Source organism: Rissa tridactyla, chromosome 1 (assembly GCF_028500815.1).
Source record: "Rissa tridactyla isolate bRisTri1 chromosome 1, bRisTri1.patW.cur.20221130, whole genome shotgun sequence".
NCBI classification, from domain to species: domain Eukaryota; kingdom Metazoa; phylum Chordata; class Aves; order Charadriiformes; family Laridae; genus Rissa; species Rissa tridactyla.
Window position 1 is genome coordinate 85,654,205 of NC_071466.1, and position 21,059 is coordinate 85,675,263.

Here is a 21,059-nt window from a genome sequence, read left to right on the forward strand (position 1 = left end):
ATCCCTTTACTGAGATTAACACACTACACTAGGAAAAAATAAATAAATCACAGAGACGTGGGAAAAAATGATTCTTCTTTACTGAAACTATTGGATCAAGTGACCTTGTTTCGACCTGCTTTTGGGCAAGAAGCCAGTTCCAGTGAGACAAACATAAGGGGACTGTACTTGAGATTGCTTTGGGTTTTTGCTTATTTTCTTTTTGTTGGGCAGAGTTTTACAATAACAGAGAAAAATCAAAACCACTTGAATAACTGATGTATTTATTTTCTTATATACACTTAAATATGGCACATCTGACAGTAGTTGTACAATAAACTCAAAATGATAATCAAAGCTGGACAGTAGATCAAATAACTCAGTGCTGAACCTATTAGAAGCCAAATCCTGTACACTGAATTTCTGAAGAAAGTTTCACCCAGGAGCTGCATTAGCTAAGGATTCAGAGGCTAAGATTATCTAGTCTCAATTTCTGAAAGACTGGCTGGTGACAGTGACTCTATTACCAATATACCAGCTTCATCTTCCGTAATGTAACATTGAACTGGCGCTTTCCCCTCTTTCTTCCACGCAGCCAGCAATTCATCGGTTATTGTTACCTCTTGGAGAACAATTACCAATGTCCCAGAGGATTCACCTGCAGCTAGTGATTACTCTGATAAATAAATGCAGACTGGATTCATTCTTCTGCTATTAATGTGGAAGATGTTCACGTTTACTATTGTTTGAAAGTCAGTGACAGCTACTTTGCAAAGCAGTGGGTTTTCGGTGAATAGGGGAAGCTCAGTCAAGGAGTTTCTCTGCTTTGGGACCCATGGGAACCTCTCTTCTCCTTCGGACAACGACAATGCCTGGAACACATTGGTTTTGCAGTCGGGCATGTTCTGGGTTGGGATGGACATTTGTCCTCACAGCTGTTTGATAAAGGAGAAAAAAGCAAAAAGAGAGAAGCATTGTAACACGGCAGTTCCTTACTGTTGCAGTCCTCAACTTTTTCATCACCAAACACTGCAATGCTCTCTAGACAATGACTTGGAAAGTGTCAACACCCTACAACACAGGGAGATAAGACTTTGCTGCCTGACAATTCTTGTCTACAACAACATGTCTTGCTGTTGTCCATTTGTCCACAGTCATGACCTAAGTAATGCTTTCATTTCTTGTGAGCAGTGAAGTCCAGAGTGTCAGCATTGGATGGTGCTGCTCTCAGATTCTGCGAAGTACCTTAGCTCACCTGACACTTCAGTTTTGGTCCTTCAAGAATACCGGGCATAAAATTCTGGCATAAAAATCCAGTGTCCAAATTATAGAAATTTCTATAAAACCAACTCATAAACAAATAATTGCATTGATCCCCTCCCACATGTCTGAAACATGTAAATGACCAAGTCTCTCATGCTCACTTCCAGCTCTGTTGATTCTTTTAGCTATTTTTAAGCTTGTTGTCAACTATTTAATCTTGTCCATATTAACAAAGCTGAAGATGCAAAGGTAATTTCTTCGTGAGCAATGTGCCCTTGTGGCCAAGAAGGCCAATGGTCCCCAGGGGTGCATTAAAAGAGCATAGCCAGCAGGTTGAGGCAGGTCATCCTCCCCCTCTACTCTGCCCTGGTGAGGCCACATCTGGAGGACTCTGTCCAGTTCTGGGCCCCCCAGTCCAAGACTACTGGAGAGAGTCCAGCGGACGGCTACAGAGATGATCAAAGGACTGGAGCACCTCTCTTATGAGGAAAGGCTGAGAGACCTGGGTCTGTTTAGCCTGGAGAAGGGAAGACTGAGACGGGATCTCATCAATGCTTATAAATATCTAAAGGGTGGGCATCAAGAGGATGGGGCCAGACTCTTTCCAGTGGTGCCCGGCGACAGGACAAGGGACAATGGGCACAAACTGGAACACAGGAAATTCCATCTCAACATGAGGAAAAACTTTTTTACTTTGAGAGTGACAGAGCACTGGAACAGGCTGCCCAGAGAGGTGGTGGAGTCTCTTTCTCTGAAGATCTTCAAAACCCACCTGGATGCATTTCTGTCCAGCCTCCTTTAGGTGAACCTGCTCTGGCAGGGGGGTTGGACTGGATGATCTCCAAAGGTCCCTTCCAACACCTACCATTCTGTGGTTCTGTGATTCTTACACAGCTTCTTGTCCATGAATGAACCTATGAAGTCCTTGAGAATGGCCCCTGTGGCTGACCGTTCGGTGAACTGCAGCTCTGCTAAGGTGCCCAGGGAAACTGGATGCTGACTGTCCTTACATAAGCTTTCAGACAGAGCTCCTGCATGCTCTTGGGTCTCTAAATGTAGCCAAGGCTTTCTGAGAAGGAAATTTTGAAAATAAACTAACGCATGAAAAAGGACTATTTTAAAAGGGTGTTTTCTATTAAAGTTTTGCCAGAGAAACCTTAAAACTAGTTACGCAAAAGGATTAGGGAAATGCATGGAGCAGCCCCAGAACAATTTCCAGCTTCTCAGTGGAATCAGAGCTGACTGAGTGGCTTTGTATGTGTAAAAATTGCATTAACTCTAGAAAATTACTTGTTCTGAGGACAAACTGAATAAGGAGTGAGCTGTGTGGTGTGGGTGCCGACTTAGGGAGCTTTTGTCCCTAGACATCTGTGAGTCTGCATTCAGCTGTGACAGAGAACACAGGATGGGTTCTACATACCGACAAATGCAAGACTCGGTATCTCACTGTAAATCCCCTCTGTCACACAGTAATTTCAGTTGTAGCACGGTTTTACCCATCATTCCCTTAAGATTAGGGGGGGAAAAAATAATAAATATTGGTAGTTTAATAGCATCTATGTCCAGATTTCTTTAAAACATGTTAATTAAATAAACCTTAGGCTCCTGCTATGAAGTAAGTATTGTGACTATCATCTCTGTTATGATTATCTCCCTAGGTGCAGCAAGGTATTGAATCCTGGGTGGACCTCCTAGCTAATTCAACACTTGCACCTCCAGCATTTACTCAAGCTAATTCAGATCTTGCAGCGTGGACGCTGAACGACAGGGAACACTTACCTGCAGGTTTCAGCATGAAATATCTTGTGTTTTAGAGCACAGCTCTCCTGGCTCTCCCTACACAAATAGCAGCTGCAGTTCTCTTTACTTTGAAAGAAATCTGTGGGACACTTCTGTCTACAGATGCATTCACAATTTTCTTCATCAAATTCCATATGCTGTCCACACATAGCCAGCTCAGCAAGAGGAGGGAGCCCTGCAATAGCACATACATCTTTTAGCGGTAAGCTTTACATAGCTGAATCCTGCTTTTGAAGAGACCAAGTCTTTCTTTGCAGTCACTAGGGCTTACGCGTGTTCTCTCCCATCGATTCTAGTCTTCAGAATTTCTGTTGTAACTTACAGTGCAGAAAAGGAGTTGAGAGGATTGGGCTGATTATTTCACTTACTCTAATACTGCTATTTCTTGTGGGTTGAACCCTGCATCAGAATACTTTATTTGGGGGCTGTGTATTAAAAGAGCCTAGTGTTAGGTTTTGGAATGCACAAATCTTTACTGGACAGCAGGTTTTGAAATCAAAATCTCAAAAAGGATTTAGTCTATACCCATGACAAAAATGCATGTTCATGCAAACTGTCACACTCACCACTCAATGTACTTCATTATCCATATACTTTGGAAATTTTTGCAAAGGTAATACTAAGTGCATTAGGGTGCAAGCTGGTCTAGCACTTTGATAAGGCGCATATGCACACTTGTCGGTTAAAGAAAGGAAATACTTTGCTTCAGAAACAAAACCCCAGCCAAGTGAATGCACTGTCTAATACCTCATCTATCTTCCCTCAAAATACACATCTGGAGTACAATATGAGGCTAATCCTAGCAAAAAGGGAACACATTTTGGGAAAGCTTTATTGAAATGCTAGCAGCACATCCCCGGTTAAAGGTCACAGCATATAATTTGTCATTGGGAAGGTAATTTCCTGTAGTTTTACAATTAGCTCTTGGATTTAACCTACGGAATGTGGAATGTAACCTGCATCCATGACCTCTGCAACCTCAGCTCTGATCTCAGTGGCCAGAAAAGGCTTGCATATTACTTGAAAGAAACCTTCATTATTATTTACTTAATGCTGGAAAACCAATATCCAGACAGAATAAAACCCAAGTCCTTTTGGAAGGAAGGAAGGAATCTGCCCCAAATTCTTGGAAGACAAACTGCTTCCTTGGGGTGATAAAGCCTGGCGTGTGTAAAGTAGTGCAGAACGTTTTCGTCTCACTTTGTTTCAACCTCAAAGACAGATTTTAAGTTATTTTGCCCCAGCCACTGCCAAACACAATGTACTTCAGAGAATGATATTTAATCTGAGGAAGTATTGAGTCTGTATCAATAAAAGCTATAATTCAACAAGCCACAGTTTTTAGTGCTCCAAGCTGACCTTACGAAAGGCTAAGAGTTAGGAGGACTCTGGCTATTCACAGTCCTTGGGACATACTCTGAAATATAGAGTACTAATCCTTTCTTGAGTGAAAAGTCTAATTTGAGCTTAACTACCTAACCTGATGGTCAAATAATCTGATCTGGAATGAGAACAGATCCTACAGAAGCCTCTACACAACTTATCTCTTGCTTATTAAAATTAGGAGATTGTAATCAACAGACCAGTTGATTAGGTTATTTAGTTTTATTTTAGCTTGCTAGTCTAGGAATTGCTTGCCAGCTTGCTTTTATTGTTGCCTTGGATGTTTTATTCTTTTGCTTGCTGCATGTAGGCTAAACCACAAAGGCAGGGCTTCCTTCTGTGTCTGTCTGCTCTACTGCTATGATAAATTTATTTTGACCAGGACAATTTCCTGCAAAAAATAATTTAAAAAAAAATCTTATACAGGGCTTGGAGAAATTTTAACTTCCTTAAATGTTTACTGCTGGTATCTTTAGACTTACACAGTTCCCCCCCCAGAATATTTCCTGCAAATTTCTTTGATGGATTAAAGTTTTCCGGGAAAAACAGAAGGAGAAGGGAAGAAGTGTAAACTTATACTAATTTTACCCTCTTCCGTTTCCTTCCACAGACCTGAAAGGATATACTTGTATACTCCTGAGTATGTAGGGCATATCAGTTTGAAAGCTCTCTAAATACCTCAGTATTATCATAAAAAAATAGTAAAATATTTTGAAAGGTTGTATAATCTTTTGCACTGACTACAGCTAATAATCTTATTCCTGATATGTCTGTTCTTAAGAATTTCCCACAATGAAGATACAGCACCTTCCCCAAGCAAGATATTCCAGGGCATATTTTTTTCTGCAGTTAAAAAGTTTTCCCTAATGCCCATCATACATTTTAAGGCGCATGTAAAATAAAAATTCATCCGGAGTGTCTACTTCACTAACTCTTTTTAATACTTTACTTTTTCCTTTTCAGTTTGCCAATATAGAGGGCGTAAAATGTCCAAGCAAAAAAAAAAAATCATGAAGTGGGGATAAGAGTGTTTATTTTCAGGTGAATTTCTGCATCATAAGCCAAGTCTGTCTAGGGATGTGGAATCAAAACTATAACTTTCTCAATGAAAAAATGGGACAAAACCAAAATGAAACACAAGCACCCTGGAGATGGCAAGCGAAAGTGTCCATTTGCAATTTCATCTTTACCTTCTCGTCTGTTGGGGTGCTGTACGTCTACAACACATTCACATTTGTCACTATCCCAGATCCATCCATTATGGCAAAGTTTGTTGGTAAAGGGGCATCTAGAATAAAAAAAAAAAAAAAGGTTGGAATTAAAAAAGAAAAGGCACATCAGTGTAGCCATTTGGCAAAATGAGCCTGCTAGTATGCTGGGTCTGCCACTTTTACTATATGAAGGTACGGCACCTGTGTGCATTACTGCTGCAAGCAGAAGACCTTGGGGCTGGATGGTTTTGCTGATAGGGCTGAGCTGTCTGGCTCCCAGCAACTAGATGGAGCAGGCACAGCACGCATTTCAGATTACATCCCTAGGAAACAGCTACATTTTCGCAACTCCACTTTTCCATAAACCTGGCTCTACCCCTCCCAGGGTATTCTTAGACTTACAGTTTTCATGCCACGTAACTGTATTAGATTTTTCCATACTGCCAGAAAGTGCAGCTCCAGTTTAAATTTGCCTGTTCTTAAGGATGTACTGTGGACTGTTTTCAGGGTCAGAGGGGCCGGTTTGACTTTTAGGCACTTGGCTCTGGGAGGGGAGCTCACAAACTGGAAGAAGGCTGAGGTTCTTCTGTATTTGTGCAGGAGGAGGGTTCAGAGTGGCCAGCAGGCTGAGCGAGGGCTGGAGGGGCGTTGCTGAATTGCCACCTCGCCCCCAGCCCAGATGTCTAACTGAAGGGCTGTTACAAGGGCAAGCCTACGTGCAGGGCTACACAGAGACATCTGAGCTCACTTCCAATGAGTCACTCAAGCGATCTGTGTTTCTAGACTCCTCGTTAAATTAATGTAGCCTGTTCTTACTAGGACTACAGGTATTTTATACTGTCTTTCGAAGTCAGATATGAGATTACCTTTTCCAGCCAACCAGCCTGACAGATGCAAACCAGGACTGGACCAGAAAGCGCAAAGCCATGGTTCACACTGATTGTGACCCAACGTGCTGTGAAGTATGGCAGAGGGCTTTAGCTTGACCACAGCATTCTGTGTGCCCTGTGCGAGCAGAGTTGCCCGTGTCAGGTTGAATAAGTCTATGCACACCTACCCAAATAGCTCCAGTGGAGCGTAGTGCTAATACGTGCACTTCGAGTCCACTCTCAGGTACCTAAGTGTCTTAATGACTCCAGATCCTGCTGAACGAGCCTACTGTTTGTTGCATTATGGTGTCCTTTCACTTATAATTCACCAGGTTTAGTTGAAGCTTTCTAACTCTGAGTGATAATCAAGATATTTGGAAAAACTGTTAGGATAACAGAAAGTGAAGGGACCACTGTAAGGACCAAATCAGAACAAAATAATTTTCCTACTTTGGACTGTGCAACGTGTGTATCAGTTTGTAAAAGAGGGAACTTACCCATCCTCTTCCGGATACTGGACAGATCTTCGTATGATGGTGTACTGGTGGCGCTGCGTATTCGATAGACACTTACAGCCTGTGTGATTGGCAATTTTGATTGGCACGGGCTCAGGAACACTTGTCAAGGGAACCGAGATCTCAAAGAGCTAGGTGGGTGAAATTACATTTATTATTCAGTTTCCATTACACAGTTAATATTTGGAGTTTTAAACCAAAACCTCCCACCATTTGCCCCACCCATGCTCTTTTCAAGAGGTAGTTACCATAGGTATAAATAAGCAGGTGAGCACTTAGAGTTTTGAAGAAAAAAATAAGCAATGTCCACCAAGGTAGGAACTTGCCAAAACAGTGGTCCCAGTGCTGTATTACCAGTTCTTAAACACCTAAGATTATTCAAAATTATTTGCAAACACACTGAAAAGCCTCTTCTGGATGCTAGGGCCAAATGGAAAAGATATAGATGTTGGGAACTTTGTTCTTAGTTATACCATTTGTTGAATCTCAACCATTTATGAAGACAGCTATTTAACTGTCCTAGGGTATAATCACAGCATACATCTTTAGGGGCCAACTTCAACCCCCACAGCCTCCTCCGAGAGGGAAGAAAGAGGTGTAAACAGAGGAGAATTCATTCTGCTTTAGTTGGGTTCCTGCAGGGAACCATCCTGGAATCGTCCCTCTTGATTATAGCAGGAGCCTAAGGAACCAAGCAGCCTACCTTCAGCACATCCAAATTGTTTAGGGTGATCTCTGGGTGGCCTTGGGGAAACTCTGGTTTCTTGGGCAGCTACGTGTGAGAGCTGTGGAAGTGACCCACACCCGCTCCGCCCCCTCAAGCCAGCTTCCTTCCCATGGAAGCCAAGCATAGGGTCACACCTTCTCATGCCAGCATGTCTTGGCTTAGTGCTCATCCACATTCAGGGGCTGAGAAATATCCCTAAAATTGACTGTTTAAACATTTAAATTTAGGTGTTGCAGCATTTAACTTTAGGTGGCGTGAATATCCTTCAGTGGATATTTTATACCAGGGGGAAAAAAAGGTTGTCACTAATATGGGAGTAATTCCGTTCATTTTAGAAGAGTAAATCTGGATGACAGTGCTGTATCCAGGAGTGGAACTTAGTTGGGGGCTTTTGAGGGAATGGTTATTTTGAAGGACGCTGAAGGAATGTTACAGTTTGCAGAACAGCAGTTTTTCAACAAACTTATGAAATGTTGCTCCAAAAACACATAAATAAATAAATACTTTTTAGCCTGACCTAGCTCCCTGAGCTGATCAGATGTCTTTTGTGTGGGGCCAACAGCTCATAACAGCTTTCTCCTTCTGGTGGGGAATGAAAGCAATTAATGAACATTGACGCAAGAAGGACAGGCCCTGATTTATTTTACTCCAACTGTATTCCGGTACAACCAGACACAGTGGAATTACATTCCAACAAACCTGAAACAAACACAGAAGTGAATTGGACCTGCTCCCCAGGAGGATTCAATTTTCTTTTTAAAACAACTGCCCTCAATCTTTGCTCTGATTTAAAGAAAAGTCTTTTTAATAACTGAATTTAATACATTATTCTAGGTCAAAAGGTTTTATCTTTTTAGTAGGGAAGCAGAGGGTGAAGGTTAATCTAGGAGGACCAGCCTCCTGTGCTCCTTCTGTAGGTATTAACACAAATGGTTTCATATGTAGAACTGATTTAAAGTACTAAATTTGGAGATCTGCTCAGTCACCGACTGGAGAAACATATCTCTGTACATAGACACTAGAGGGAGTCTACAGAAAGAAGCTCTTTGGCTGCTCTATGCTCACCTTTTGGAATTGGTCATTAAAACTCAGGTATTTGCTGCCTGTTGCACCTAAGCAGTAATTTACTATTGGCTTAAGCCTTTCTTTTCCAAAGTGACTTGTGATTTGGAACATTCAGGCCCTGAGGCATTCAAATTGAGAGCATCTGTCCTCTCATGCTGAAAATGTCCCTATTTTAGGCTTGCAAAACTGCACATCCAAAATTATTAGCCAGCCAAAAAGGCACTGGTGGCAGTTTTGGAAATGCAGCTTTCAGACTCCTGGCCTCACACACCAAAATTTCCCGGAGTCTCTCTTAATCCTTTGGTGCAGAGGTTTCCCATGAGCCAATACTCTCAAGAGGTCCTAGGTCCAAGTAACAATACGTTAAAGAAGGATAAAACTCCTTAAGATCATGTGAGCCTGCAGTCACTTTCTCAGGGCCTGATTTTCTGTCTTTACACATGTATATCCATTTTTAATAATGAAACATGAATGTAGAATGCTGTTGCACGTGCCTGCATTCACTCCACATGGATAAAAAATTAATTCTGCTGTTTGTTATGATAGTGGAGACAGATCTCTCATAACAGGATCTAAGAAACCAAACATCCTCTTTCCCCTCCCTTCTTGGAGAGCCAGGGTAAAAAGAAAGCAGATGAATAGCCTCATTTACCGTTTTCGACACATAAGTTGTACTTGTATTCATGCAGCTCAGACTCTCCTCGTTGCAGCAGCCTCCGCATCTGAACACGTTCACGCAGGGAGGCTTGAAGAATTTGTTGGTTGTTGTACCCAGCTCCTTGGCCACTTCCACACAGGTTTCCCTTGGCACACATTGAGTCTTTTGCCATTCCTCATCTATGACTGGAGAAAACACCATTTTTATGAGCAATCATGGCAAAGTTAAACCTCTGATTCGTGAGGCAGAAGCATTATATACATAAAAATGAAGTGCTGGCAGGCCATTTGCACTTACTTGGACTGATTTGCACTTACTTGGATTGATCGAAGGACCAGAGAGAGCCTGAGTGCAAAATTATCCCAGTAACTTACACCAGCTGCACTGGCAGAGAGGTCAGTGCATTTATTCGCCTTTAGTTTTCAACGCAGATGACCAAAATCTCCATTAATTACAGTGGGTTAAGTAGAACTGCATCGATTTCCCCTAGCCAAGAGTCAGCTCCAAGGCCTCTGTCTGACAAAGCTGGCCCCCACCCTGTTCTCCTTTTCTCCAGGGTAGACCTCCTTATTGTCATTTTATCCTCTCTTCACATGTACCCTACTGCGGACCCAGCAGAGCCTGGGCCTGACTGCAAAAGCACATTAATGATTAACAGATTCTGGTCAGAGGGTATTAATACTCCTACTGGATGTCAGCCAGCGAGCACCGTTTCCAAAATGTCTGATGAAATCCAAGACAAACACTCTCACACCTCAGTACCCTCAGGGGTTCGAGTTTGAATAACAGGAATATGAATTCAAGCATGATTTATCTATTCAAAACACTGTGACATCTTTCAAATACTGAATTGTTGTCAACTAGTAATTTATTTTAGACTGATCTGTCAAATTCTGACTGTGAGGAGGAATAATGCATTAACTGACTGAACCAGAGGGAGAAAGTAGTGACATTTACATAGTATTATCTCAAGTCTTGTTAAGAGATGGCCTTGCTTTTTTTGGCTTTTACTTATCTGATTCAAGTTATGGAATTACTCAAGAGTCATCAATGCTTATGCATTACATCCTCCTTAAAATTATGAAAAACCTTTTTCCTGTCTGCCCCCCTCCATCAGGCTTCTGAAAGATCAAAAGCAGCTTCTATACTATTAAGAAAATTGCTCTCTCTTCCAATGTAGTCCACCTCCCTACTATTGTGCAAGCAGTGCGCACATTTACAGGGAAATTCTGAAAAAAAAATACAAAAATTCTGGAAGACTTTTAATCTAAATGCTATACTTTGTATTTGGGTAGGTATTTACTTCTTTCTTTCCTTCCTGACTTTCCTTTTATTATTTATAACTTTTTGTTCAGCTGACTGTGTATATTTAAATCAGTTTGTTTATTCCCGCAAAGTCCTTCCCCAGCGTTGTTTCACTCCACTTTCCAGTCTCGCAAAAAGTACAAGAAATGAGAGCTTGAGGCCCAGTTTCTGATTTTACAGCATAAATTAAGCAAAGAATCACTAAAATCAGTAGAATTTTCTAGAGTAGTGTTAGTCTATCAAAAAAGCAATCCAATCCTCGGCCTTAAAATAGAAAAGAATGTGTTTGCCAAACTTATTAAGGTATGTGCGTGTAATCACTTCAGATGTCACTTCAATGAGTGTTAGCGGTGATGACCTTTTCGACTGCCCATTTCCTCACTTCATTAACCACTTCTTTAGCAGAAGGGTTGTTATAAGGAGGGATAGTCATAGAATCATAGAATTGTTAGGGTTGGAAGGGACATTAAAGATCATCTAGTCCCAACACCCCTGCCATGGACAGGGACACCTCCCTCTAGTTCAGGTTGCCCAGAGCCCCATCCAGCCTGGCCTTAAAGACTTCCAGGGATGGGGCTTCCACCACCTCTCTGGGCAACGTGTTCCAGTGTCTCACCACCCTCATGGTGAAGAACTTCTTCCTAACATCCAGTCTGAATCGTCCCATCTCTAGTTTTAATCCATTCCCTCTAGTCCTACCATTACCTGACATCCTAAAAAGTCCCTCACCATCTTTCTTGTAGGCCCCCTGAAGATACTGGTAGGCCACTATAAGGTCTCCTTGGAGCCTTCTTTTCTGTCAAAGCAGTAGGTGTCACATTTTGCTCAGAAGCACCATGGTCACCCTGATCTCTTCCATCAGCAGGCACAGGGCATCTGCTGAGAAATTTGGCTCCGATACAGACTCAAGTTTGAAAGCGCTGCAGTCCTAGGTGAGCTGAGCTGCTCAGGGGAGGCTGTGGTTAGACAGGGCGACACGAGCTTTCAGTGAATTCATCATTAAAGCTCTAGAGAGGAGGAACAAAGTCCTGAATTGGACCTACTGGAGTTTGGGGTGCTGTGGAAGATGGTCTAGCAGTGAAACAACGAGGAGCCTTGACCCAGGCTTCTCGTCAAAACAGTTTACTAAAAGAAAACAGATGCCCTTGGCAAAAAGGTCAACGCTTAATGACTGGAAAGGGTGTGGGAAAGAAATCCATGTTTATAGGCTCGGTTTTTTAAAAGGACCTTTAGTACCTTGAACATATTAAGATATTAGAACAGAAGTAGTTTCTGTCCTGGGGTAATTCTACTTTGGATGGAAGAATGGAGAAGATGACCCAATAGGTTCTTTTTAACTTAAATTTCAGTGGCTTACTTTGAATGAGAAAGCTGACATCTCGTGTCTAGAATTAGACTTTTAAAGGGAAAGTAGGAAGCGACCTAACAGCTGTTCTGAGAAGAAAAATTACACCTATATGACTATAGTTAAAGCGACCTAACAGCTGTTCTGAGAAGAAAAATTACACCTATATGACTATAGTTATCAGACTTCATTACCCAAACAGTTACATTATGCACTGCCTCAGTAACACTTGAGAACATCCTCTGTTGTCTTGCTGTTTTGACAAAAGGAATATTTTAATTTGTCAGAAATGCTGGTGGTCACTGAATGAGCAGTAGTGAGTAGAGAGTTACAGCATTTGACACTGGGTGTGACTTCTAATAACAGCTCTGTGGATTGTTGATGTTGCTGTGTAGACTTGTAAAGGTGTGTAAACAAAATGTTTATCATTCATTGAAGCCCTCTTAATTGTTCTTCCAGTGTGTATTGGATTTAACTTTTTTTCTGTACAAAATTTCTATGAGAAGCTTAAAACCATGCCTGTTGTATGAAAACCCTTTTCAGACTAGCATTCGTGTCTGCACTTCTGTGCTGTAGCTCAGAGATGCAAATTTAGGCCTTTGCTCAGCCATAATTTAGCTGAGTAATGGTGTGAGAAGTGGCTGTGGCTGTTGTAAAAGTGGTACTGGAACAGGGTCAGCAATATCTGATTTCCCAAAAGGAAAGTGATGTGATCATATCACTTCAGGGTAAAGACTGAACAAAAAAAGAATAGCTCAGTCTGTCCTTCATTAGGCTACAGTGTAGCTTTGCCGTAGGATATACATTTCCTCGGCCAAAGTATGGTAACTGATGCTTTATTTTACATCAGTAAACACATAATGCCTCTCAAGTCTCTCACCTACAGGGAACAATATTCATTTTTGCTCCAGGTGAGGGAATAGATGGTGATTCCCCGCATTCAAGTGTTGGTTGGTCTTTTCAAGATCTACTTCTCTCCAGAGAGACTTCCTCCAATCGATTGAAATTAGGGCAATATCTCCTTCCTGTAGAAATCCCACCCAGACACTGCTGCTGATGCAGTGCCTTATATCAGAGCACACCTAATAAAAACAGGGATTTCCATGCCTGCAGGAAATCTCATTCGTTTCTGCCTGCAAGCAAATTCTGAGAATTAGCACAATGCTGCTTGCCAGCCCCTCGGCCAGTCATTCCAACCTGTTCTTTGCACGTTGACTTCCGCTCCTTTCTCTGGACTGACAAATCCATGCATAATACATCTTCCCTTTGGAGAGTATACAGAGAACAATAAGCCTGATTTGGCAACAAAACAGGGAGGCGTACTGGGGCTGTTGCCTGACATTTTTTCATACAAAGTAATTTTCCATGAATGCCCTGTTGTTTCTAGTATGGGTGTATTCTAGGAAACCCCTGGTACTTAACCCTTCACTGCTTAACAATCTGTGGCCCTGAAGCTGAGGTCATTCAGCTGCCAACCTGCACCTACCTTTCAGTGTATCGATATCATAGAAAGCAGCAGCAAATCTGGTGGAGCGATGTGATGCAGAGCGGGAGTCTAAATTGGCCAGACTTTTGAGTTTTAGCCTGCATTTCCACAGCTTCCAGTCCTCAGAGTGAGTGATGCGAAGCAGCTCTTCCAGGCTGGATGCTCTCCTGATCTGCTGTTCTGACCGCTCCAATGCTGACAGAGACGTCCTCTGGAAGAGAAGGGGGAAGTCAGAAAGCCAGTACCTTTGCAGCCTGTCCCCAGTGCAGCACATGGAGCACTTGTACAAAACGGCAGCACGTTACTGAGGACAGCCAAGAATACCTGGGAAAACAGGAGCACACAGAGATGTCGCGGGCTTTGACAGTGCCCGGTACCAGACAGATCTGCAGGATTTGTGCCCATATAATTCGGGAAGGGGAGATGCCCACTTCCTCACCCTTACCATCACAGCACTACAGCTGCTTGACAAATGCAGGCTGTATTCCCTGTTATCCCAGCTATCCCAGCTCCCCAGGGAACCTGGCAGACGCAAGGTTGACATCACTGTTTCACATCGTTCACATCACATTGTTGCTGTGCCTGAGCTGGCCAGTTGTGCCAGCGTGAATCCCAGGTCACCCCCCTTGACAATCTTGAGTGAGTTCAAGTGGTGGCTTGCTGCCAAGGCAAGCCACCTCTAGTGCCTAAACTCTGGTGCCAGCCATGAGACATCACTGCATAGGCAGGTGATACAGCTGGAAGCTGCCCTAAGTACAAGGGCCTATCCACATGGTGGGCAAACACAACGTTCAACGTGCTGCAAAGTGCAGGATCCATCCTCCATTTCCCATCCTGGCTACCTTTTGGGTCCTGCTCAAGTCAGCCAAAGGGGCCTCCATCCAGCCTCAGTGCTGTGGCTGCACAGCCACGTCAGTGCAGTCATTGCATTTTCCACCTGCGTGATGTACGAGACCATTCTGCACTTCCACGGGAGAATGCTCCCTAGAAAGACCTACCCCATCAGTTTAAAGGTGTTATTCACTTAAAAAATACCTGTTCAACAGAAACTTAATATTGCACAGCACCCCATAACAATACTGGTTTCCTTGGCTGCTGCTTTCCGACATCTGTGTTTGTGCCTTTATCAAGGCATTGAGTATTTATTTCCACTGACTCACCAGATCTGCTGAAAACTATTGCCTCCAACCCGAGTGAAAGGTTATCTTTGTAAATGGCTGTGTTGCGCTGGGCTGGTGCTCTCAGCTGTGCTCTCTGGTCATGCAGTTGACTGTACTTTTTGACTTGCAAATAACGGGCTGCAGTGCCAGCTCTCATAAATAAAACACCAGTTCTTAAAAGCCAAGCTGAAGCATAGGAAGCTGGCGATACGAGGTGTGCAGTAGCCTGAAGTCTGAACCGGTAGCAAGCCAGTCCTCTGTATAGGACTGGGGAAGTGGAGGGGGGGAAGGGTCACCTATAAGAAGAACATTTTTAGATGAGATCTGAAACCCAAGCACTGAGTGCATCTGTTATTTGTTATTAAAACATCTGTGGCATTTATTTTGCAACAATACAGATGTTAGCCTGTACGTGCAGGCCAAGTTCGTTTTTGGGTAATTACCTTCCACTGAGCTAAAATTCCCTACGTAGTTAACTCAGAAGAAGTTATTTGCTCTTCTTTTATGCCCATACAGAACATTATATTGTGCTCTAGCAAGCTGCCATGTTTCATTATAGAGATGGCTGTTTTTCATCAGTGAATGATTTCTCATACATTTCGTATGTGTGTGGTGAAAACTGGAAAGCCCATCTCAATACTTATGGACAGAGAGCTCAGAAGGAATGTGAATATTTAGCGCTAGTAACTGAATTTCAGGACAGTTTCACAAACAAGCTACCCAGACTTTTGCTGATGTAGGAAAGCTGAAATTCAGCTTGAGGTCAGTGCGTCAAGACTTGTTTGTTCTAAGAACTGCAGCTTATATTCACTCCCATTCACAAACTGTCTCCTTGACCTTGCAAAAACATGCAAGTATGGGACCAGTGCTGGCATAGTAACGAGACCAAAGATTAAAACTGAATTGTATTAACCATTAATAATATTTTCTTTCCTCTTTGCAGTAAAAGGATGTTCTGGCTGAATCAACATACAAGATTTCTAAACTAGACTGAATTTACAGAGAACCTGTAAAATGAGAGGATGGTATTCTGTAAATTAGAAGACTGCACTGCTTGTAAGAGTCCCAAAGAGTACTTTGGGACTAGATTTTCCATTTCTTTTACTGAAATATCAAGAATTTTTACTAATTATTATTATATGAGCAAAATAAGGTTTAAACCTAAGATGAAAGAGTACAAAAAAAGTATACATGCCTCCTCATGCTAAGCAAAGACCTCTGGGTTTATCTAAAGCAAGAATTTGTACTGTTTTAAGGATTTTTGTATTGTTTTAAGTATTTTTGTATTTTTAAAGCTATACAAGTTCCTTAATGTGGACTGAATACACTGAAATTAACTACCTTTATGCTTTCACATGTACTATTGTATAGAAAGAGAGATAAGTTATATTGGTAGAAGTCATTTTTATACCAAAAAATACATGTCCAATAGGATTTGAATTCTGGTAATTAAAAATATGTACATCTGATATTGATGCATCATAGTGTTATTGACAAAGACCGCCTATGTGTGCCGGTTGTTCCTTCTCTCACTGGTTTTCATATATTGGAAATTGGAGAAGCAGCCCTGCTCAGCATTGCCTGGGCTATTCAGCCCTGAAGTAAATCTGTTGCCTCTACTCTCTTCATGTTTCCTAACACCTATCCAAGCTCTGCAGTTTGAGGGGGTTGCCAGTTGCCTACCATCGCAATGCCAGAATAATTGTCTTCCTTCTTCTTATGCTTGACTCCTTCCTGGAGGGAACAGATTTTACAGCTGACTTTATAACTCTTCATGGGAATCCCTATCCAATACAGAATTTCCTGATGCCCTGTCCCGTAACAACAGCAGCACTGAGATAAATTACAGTCTCTCCCTATGAGCACTGCTGACACTAGGCAAGATGGTGGGCCGATGGCACTGCCAGCTCTTAAGGGAGGGATGAATCCCAAATAGTTGTCGTTTTTTACAGTGTGGATATCTGTTTTGCCTGTGAGCTAGTCACTCTCAGCTCCCTCTATAGCCAAGACAGAGAAATATAGACACTTTTAGAGCATGATTCATTTGAAATCATATTGAAAATCTTTCTGCTGGCTGCCCAGCAAGGCCAGGCTCACCAGATCACAAGAGGTATCAGCGCGGTGGATCTTTGGTCAAACAAATCTCACCGCAGCCATCTGGGATATAAAACTTCTGAAGAGAAGCACCTCATTTTGTTCCAATCTACCTAAAAGTGCCAAAACAGGAACAGTGAATACCACATTATGGGTTGGGTTTGACTCCTTTGAGACTGTTACGATACGCTGACCTAAAATGTTCTTCTAAACACTTGCTAGAGCACAGACAGACTGTTCAGCATCAAGAAGGACATCCCTCATCCTTATACACTTTGACCTTAGAGGCAGCTATCCACAACTTAAAAGCATTCAAGCCTAGAAGCCTAAAAAGCAAAAAGAGTGTGGAAGGTGCATCAGCCCCACGAGCAGGGCACAGCCCTACGGCCTCAGACACCGCAGACTGAACTGCTTCCGTCAGGCACCCTCTTGCTATGGCACAGCAGCACCGAATAGCGTGTTGTCATGAAATCCTTCCAAAGCATTCATTTCTGCTCCTCCTTTTTTGAAAAGGACAGCATCAAATGAAAACACAGAACCTCTTATGGTCTCAGACAATACCATAGGTGAAATGCCATAGGGCTGCTAGCATGGCATCGATGTGGAGACTTCTTTCATATACTGCAGTTTAAATTCAAGCCCTGTTTAGATGTAGACAAATGTACTCTGCCTGACTTGAAAGCCCCGTTTAGAAGGGTGCAGCTTTGCCCAGAAAGGTGAATAAATGTTTCAAAATGTGAAATTGGAAGAAGGTGTTAGATTCAACAGCATCCCAAACCTACCACTCATGTGGTGATCAAGGACTTTATCCCCTCTTACAGTAATATCAAGTGGACAGTGGTTAAAATCAGCATTTGATCAGGAGGGGAGCTCCACACTCAGCCACAAAGCAGGGGGAAGCATGCAGAGAGGTCAAACCTCCACTGACATTTTTGGGAGAACCAGCTCCTCACAAAAAGGAAGAGGAACAAAGCTGCCATCTGTTTGTTTATCCTGACTGTAATCATCTTCACATGCTATTTCCCACGTCAGATACCCCTTCCTCCCTTTTTTAGGCTTTCTCTGATAATTAATAATCTCTGATAATTCCTTCCAGGTTCCGCTTACATTCTCAACTCTCCTCTCATCAACTTGTACTGCTTGGATCCCACTGTGCTTTTATGTTTATTTTTACTCCTTTCCCCATATTCTGCCAGGTGGGATTCTAATGAGACCTACCTCAGGCTGAGCTGTTCAGCCTCCTGGTGCAGAGTAACATCCATTTTTCTCCCTTCCATGCCCTCACTCCACTTCCCTTACGTTGACCCAGATTTTAGTAGTCAGCTGGGTTGAACCATCACCACTGTGGTAGTTGTTGGTTGTAAAGGCTGAAACCTATGTGGAGCAGGACTTCACTGCACTTGCTGTGGTTCACAGAGGCAGCAAAATTATGATTCATGGCTTAAAATGTGCATTAAGGCTTGAGAGAGAAAGAAAGTATAGAAGGAGCTATTGGCAAAGGGCCAAGGAAATGGCCTTTACACACACCCAAAATGAACAAATTACCTGTGGAGCCCTATCACTGGAAAGCTCCAAATGTCCTAAACTTTCAGTACCCGTAAATGTATACCCTGTAGTCAACTTAATACATATTGCTATTGCCTACGAGAAGTTTTTGCATAGAACTCATCAATAACAAATATCAAAGTAGTAGGTTTAAGTAGCTCATTATCTCTTCAGCTTACTTCTGCTCTTATTGTCATTTTTCTAAGTATCTTCTCTTAAGAATGGATCCCATACACAGCGATAAAAATCAGATTCATATTTAAATGAAGTTGTATGTTTTTCATAACATTGACCTCTCATATGTTCCAAAACTATTCTTCAACTCAAAAAAGAATATCTGTTTTCCTCTATTTGGGCTATGAGCAAAATCACTGACATCAGGAAATGATAACGTGGGTTAGCATTGTGATTTTTGGATAATTACAACTTTTGTCCTTCCAAAAGAAACCATAATGGGCTATCTATCTTCTTCCTAGCAATCTCAGATGCCAAAAAACCCCTAAAAGTAGTTAGCATTGGAAAAGAACAAGAGAAAAAGCAGTGGTACATTCAGTGGCCTTTCCCACTTAAATCAGACACTGAGTTCATTACCCTGTTGATTTACGCTAGTTAAATATTTGGCTTATGCGTCTTGTCATACAGATGCACAATCCCACACATAGTCAGCACTGTTCAAACCAGGCCCCTTGTTGAGAATTACTATCATCGACAATCTCCCATCAAGTGCTGCAGCTCAGCAGTTTGCACCTTTTCTCCATACTTGACAAGCTCCTAGGTGTCTTGCCTAAGAAAAAAAACCCTACCCTTTTCAAACTGATGTCTGAGTAAGCTGACAAAACTCATGCTTGCAGAACTCCTGGTTTTTTCGCATGTGCCACTCTTTTCAGCCTGACACAGATGGTCTTTGTACTAATGCTGTGTTTCAAGATCTCCTGGAGGTATTTTGAACAACAGAGGAAAGATGTGTAGAATACGATAGTAAAAGGAAAGCCCGCTAAAGTCATAAATTTATTTAAGAATCTACAGCACAAACACGTCTACAACCCAAAATTAATTCTTTTAAAGGCCATCAGTATCTATTAGTATTTTTATTTAAGAAAACAGATGCACGGTGAATAATATTTTGTGTGCATGAGAAGGAAAAAATAAAGGTTGATCGCAATCCATATTTTGCTCAGTCTGAAGAAACTCCTCCTTGCATTTCACTCTGTACTTCACTCTGTACTACTTCACACCCACAGAACCAAGAAGGACATCCTGAAAGCTTACACAGATGACTACCTCAGCGTCACAGTCCTTATCCACAGTGGGACACAAGCCTCTGCTTAAAGCTTAACACGTGCGCTCTTCTGCAAAGGAATGTTTTTCTGAGTTAGGGTCAGGGATACTATTGTGGCAAGTGTTGCATGAATACCAATGGAAATCTTCAACATTATCACTGTGTCTGGGGCCAGGACAAATGATTAAGGAACCTCTCAGTAACCTTGCACTGGTTTATGATCCATCCTCTCAGCAGTTAAGCAATAACAAGAAGGTAATGGCTTTATCTTGCCAGGGAAAGCAGACGAGCAGATTGTAGATGCATAACACAGAGTGATGACTCTCTTAATGCCATTGTATCACAAATACGGCCAAACAGGTTTAAGCTAAGTTCAAACTAAATCTTTCAAAATTAACCTCTCTGGGGAGGAGATTTCATCACAAAGTGAGGGCACTTGGGCATGGACAAAGAGTACTGGCAGCATGTGAGGACGTTTTGAACCTTTATGTGGGTGCTGTGTGCTTCATGCAGCAGTAGCAGCTGCACTCAGTTCAAGAGGAGTCATGTAGAAGACAAAGACTTGATGCAACCAGAAGCTGAACTGCCCCCATTCCAGTGCTGCCCGAAGGCTATTCTCAGAACTAGACTCAAACCAGTTTAAATACTCAGTATATGATTCATCACCACATGAAAATACCAAGGAATTTTTCTGCTATGTATGCTACACCTGAAAATAACCTTTTCTTCCATGATGCATTCCCCAAGGTGTTTTTACAACAATGTTTGAGCTGATGGGCTCATCTTGCAGAGACAGAGTGCCTACAGCTCCCTGCTACCCCATGATCATTTAAAAAAAAATAAGCTAATCCTATAGGTATCATTTACCTGACTGAATATGAACTAGTTATCTGAGACACCTATTATAGTTAATAGGGAAAAATAAGTCCATTGGCTGCACGTTCATTTCATTGCAAAGTCTGTTGGATAAACTGTGCCTCCAAACTGCCTCTTTCTCTCCATTGACACTAAAGGAGCAGTCAGCAGCTCTGGCCCCAGACAGCTTAAAATGTACATTAAGGCTTGAGAGAGAAAGCCTTCACTAGCTCAGCTGTAGTTCGCTGACCCACTCAACTGAGAGCAGTGAAATGAGATGAAATCATCCCTTCTCCTTATCCAAAGCAAAGGCAATATCTGAGGAACAGCAGTCAATTTTTCTCAGGTACACAAATATAAACATCCAGGAGGAGCAACTGCACCAAGGCCTGAAGGACCTGGGACCGGCTGAAGGCCAGCACTGGCAGCTGCCTTGACAGAGGGAAGCACTTCATTCCCTGCCTCAAAGCCATGGGGTAGTTGCCCAGCTGTGCTGTGGCTTGCGGCACACAGACTGCGA

The 21,059-nt window shown here is 42.3% G+C and overlaps 1 protein-coding gene across 1 annotated transcript in view; it reads right to left on the bottom strand.

Annotated features, from left to right (window-relative positions):
- Positions 1 to 173: 173 nt before the first annotated feature.
- The window catches only part of VEGFD (vascular endothelial growth factor D), a 32,320-nt gene continuing 11,434 nt past the window's right edge, over positions 174 to 21,059 (bottom strand). Inside the window, exons 2-7 of the mRNA XM_054188382.1 lie at positions 13,607 to 13,817; positions 9,465 to 9,655; positions 7,003 to 7,151; positions 5,616 to 5,713; positions 3,022 to 3,217; positions 174 to 914 (exon numbers count right to left, since the gene is read on the bottom strand). Of these exons, the coding sequence (XP_054044357.1) occupies positions 788 to 914; positions 3,022 to 3,217; positions 5,616 to 5,713; positions 7,003 to 7,151; positions 9,465 to 9,655; positions 13,607 to 13,817 (972 nt within the window). The 3' untranslated portion in view covers positions 174 to 787. The remainder of the gene's footprint in view (positions 915 to 3,021; positions 3,218 to 5,615; positions 5,714 to 7,002; positions 7,152 to 9,464; positions 9,656 to 13,606; positions 13,818 to 21,059) is intronic.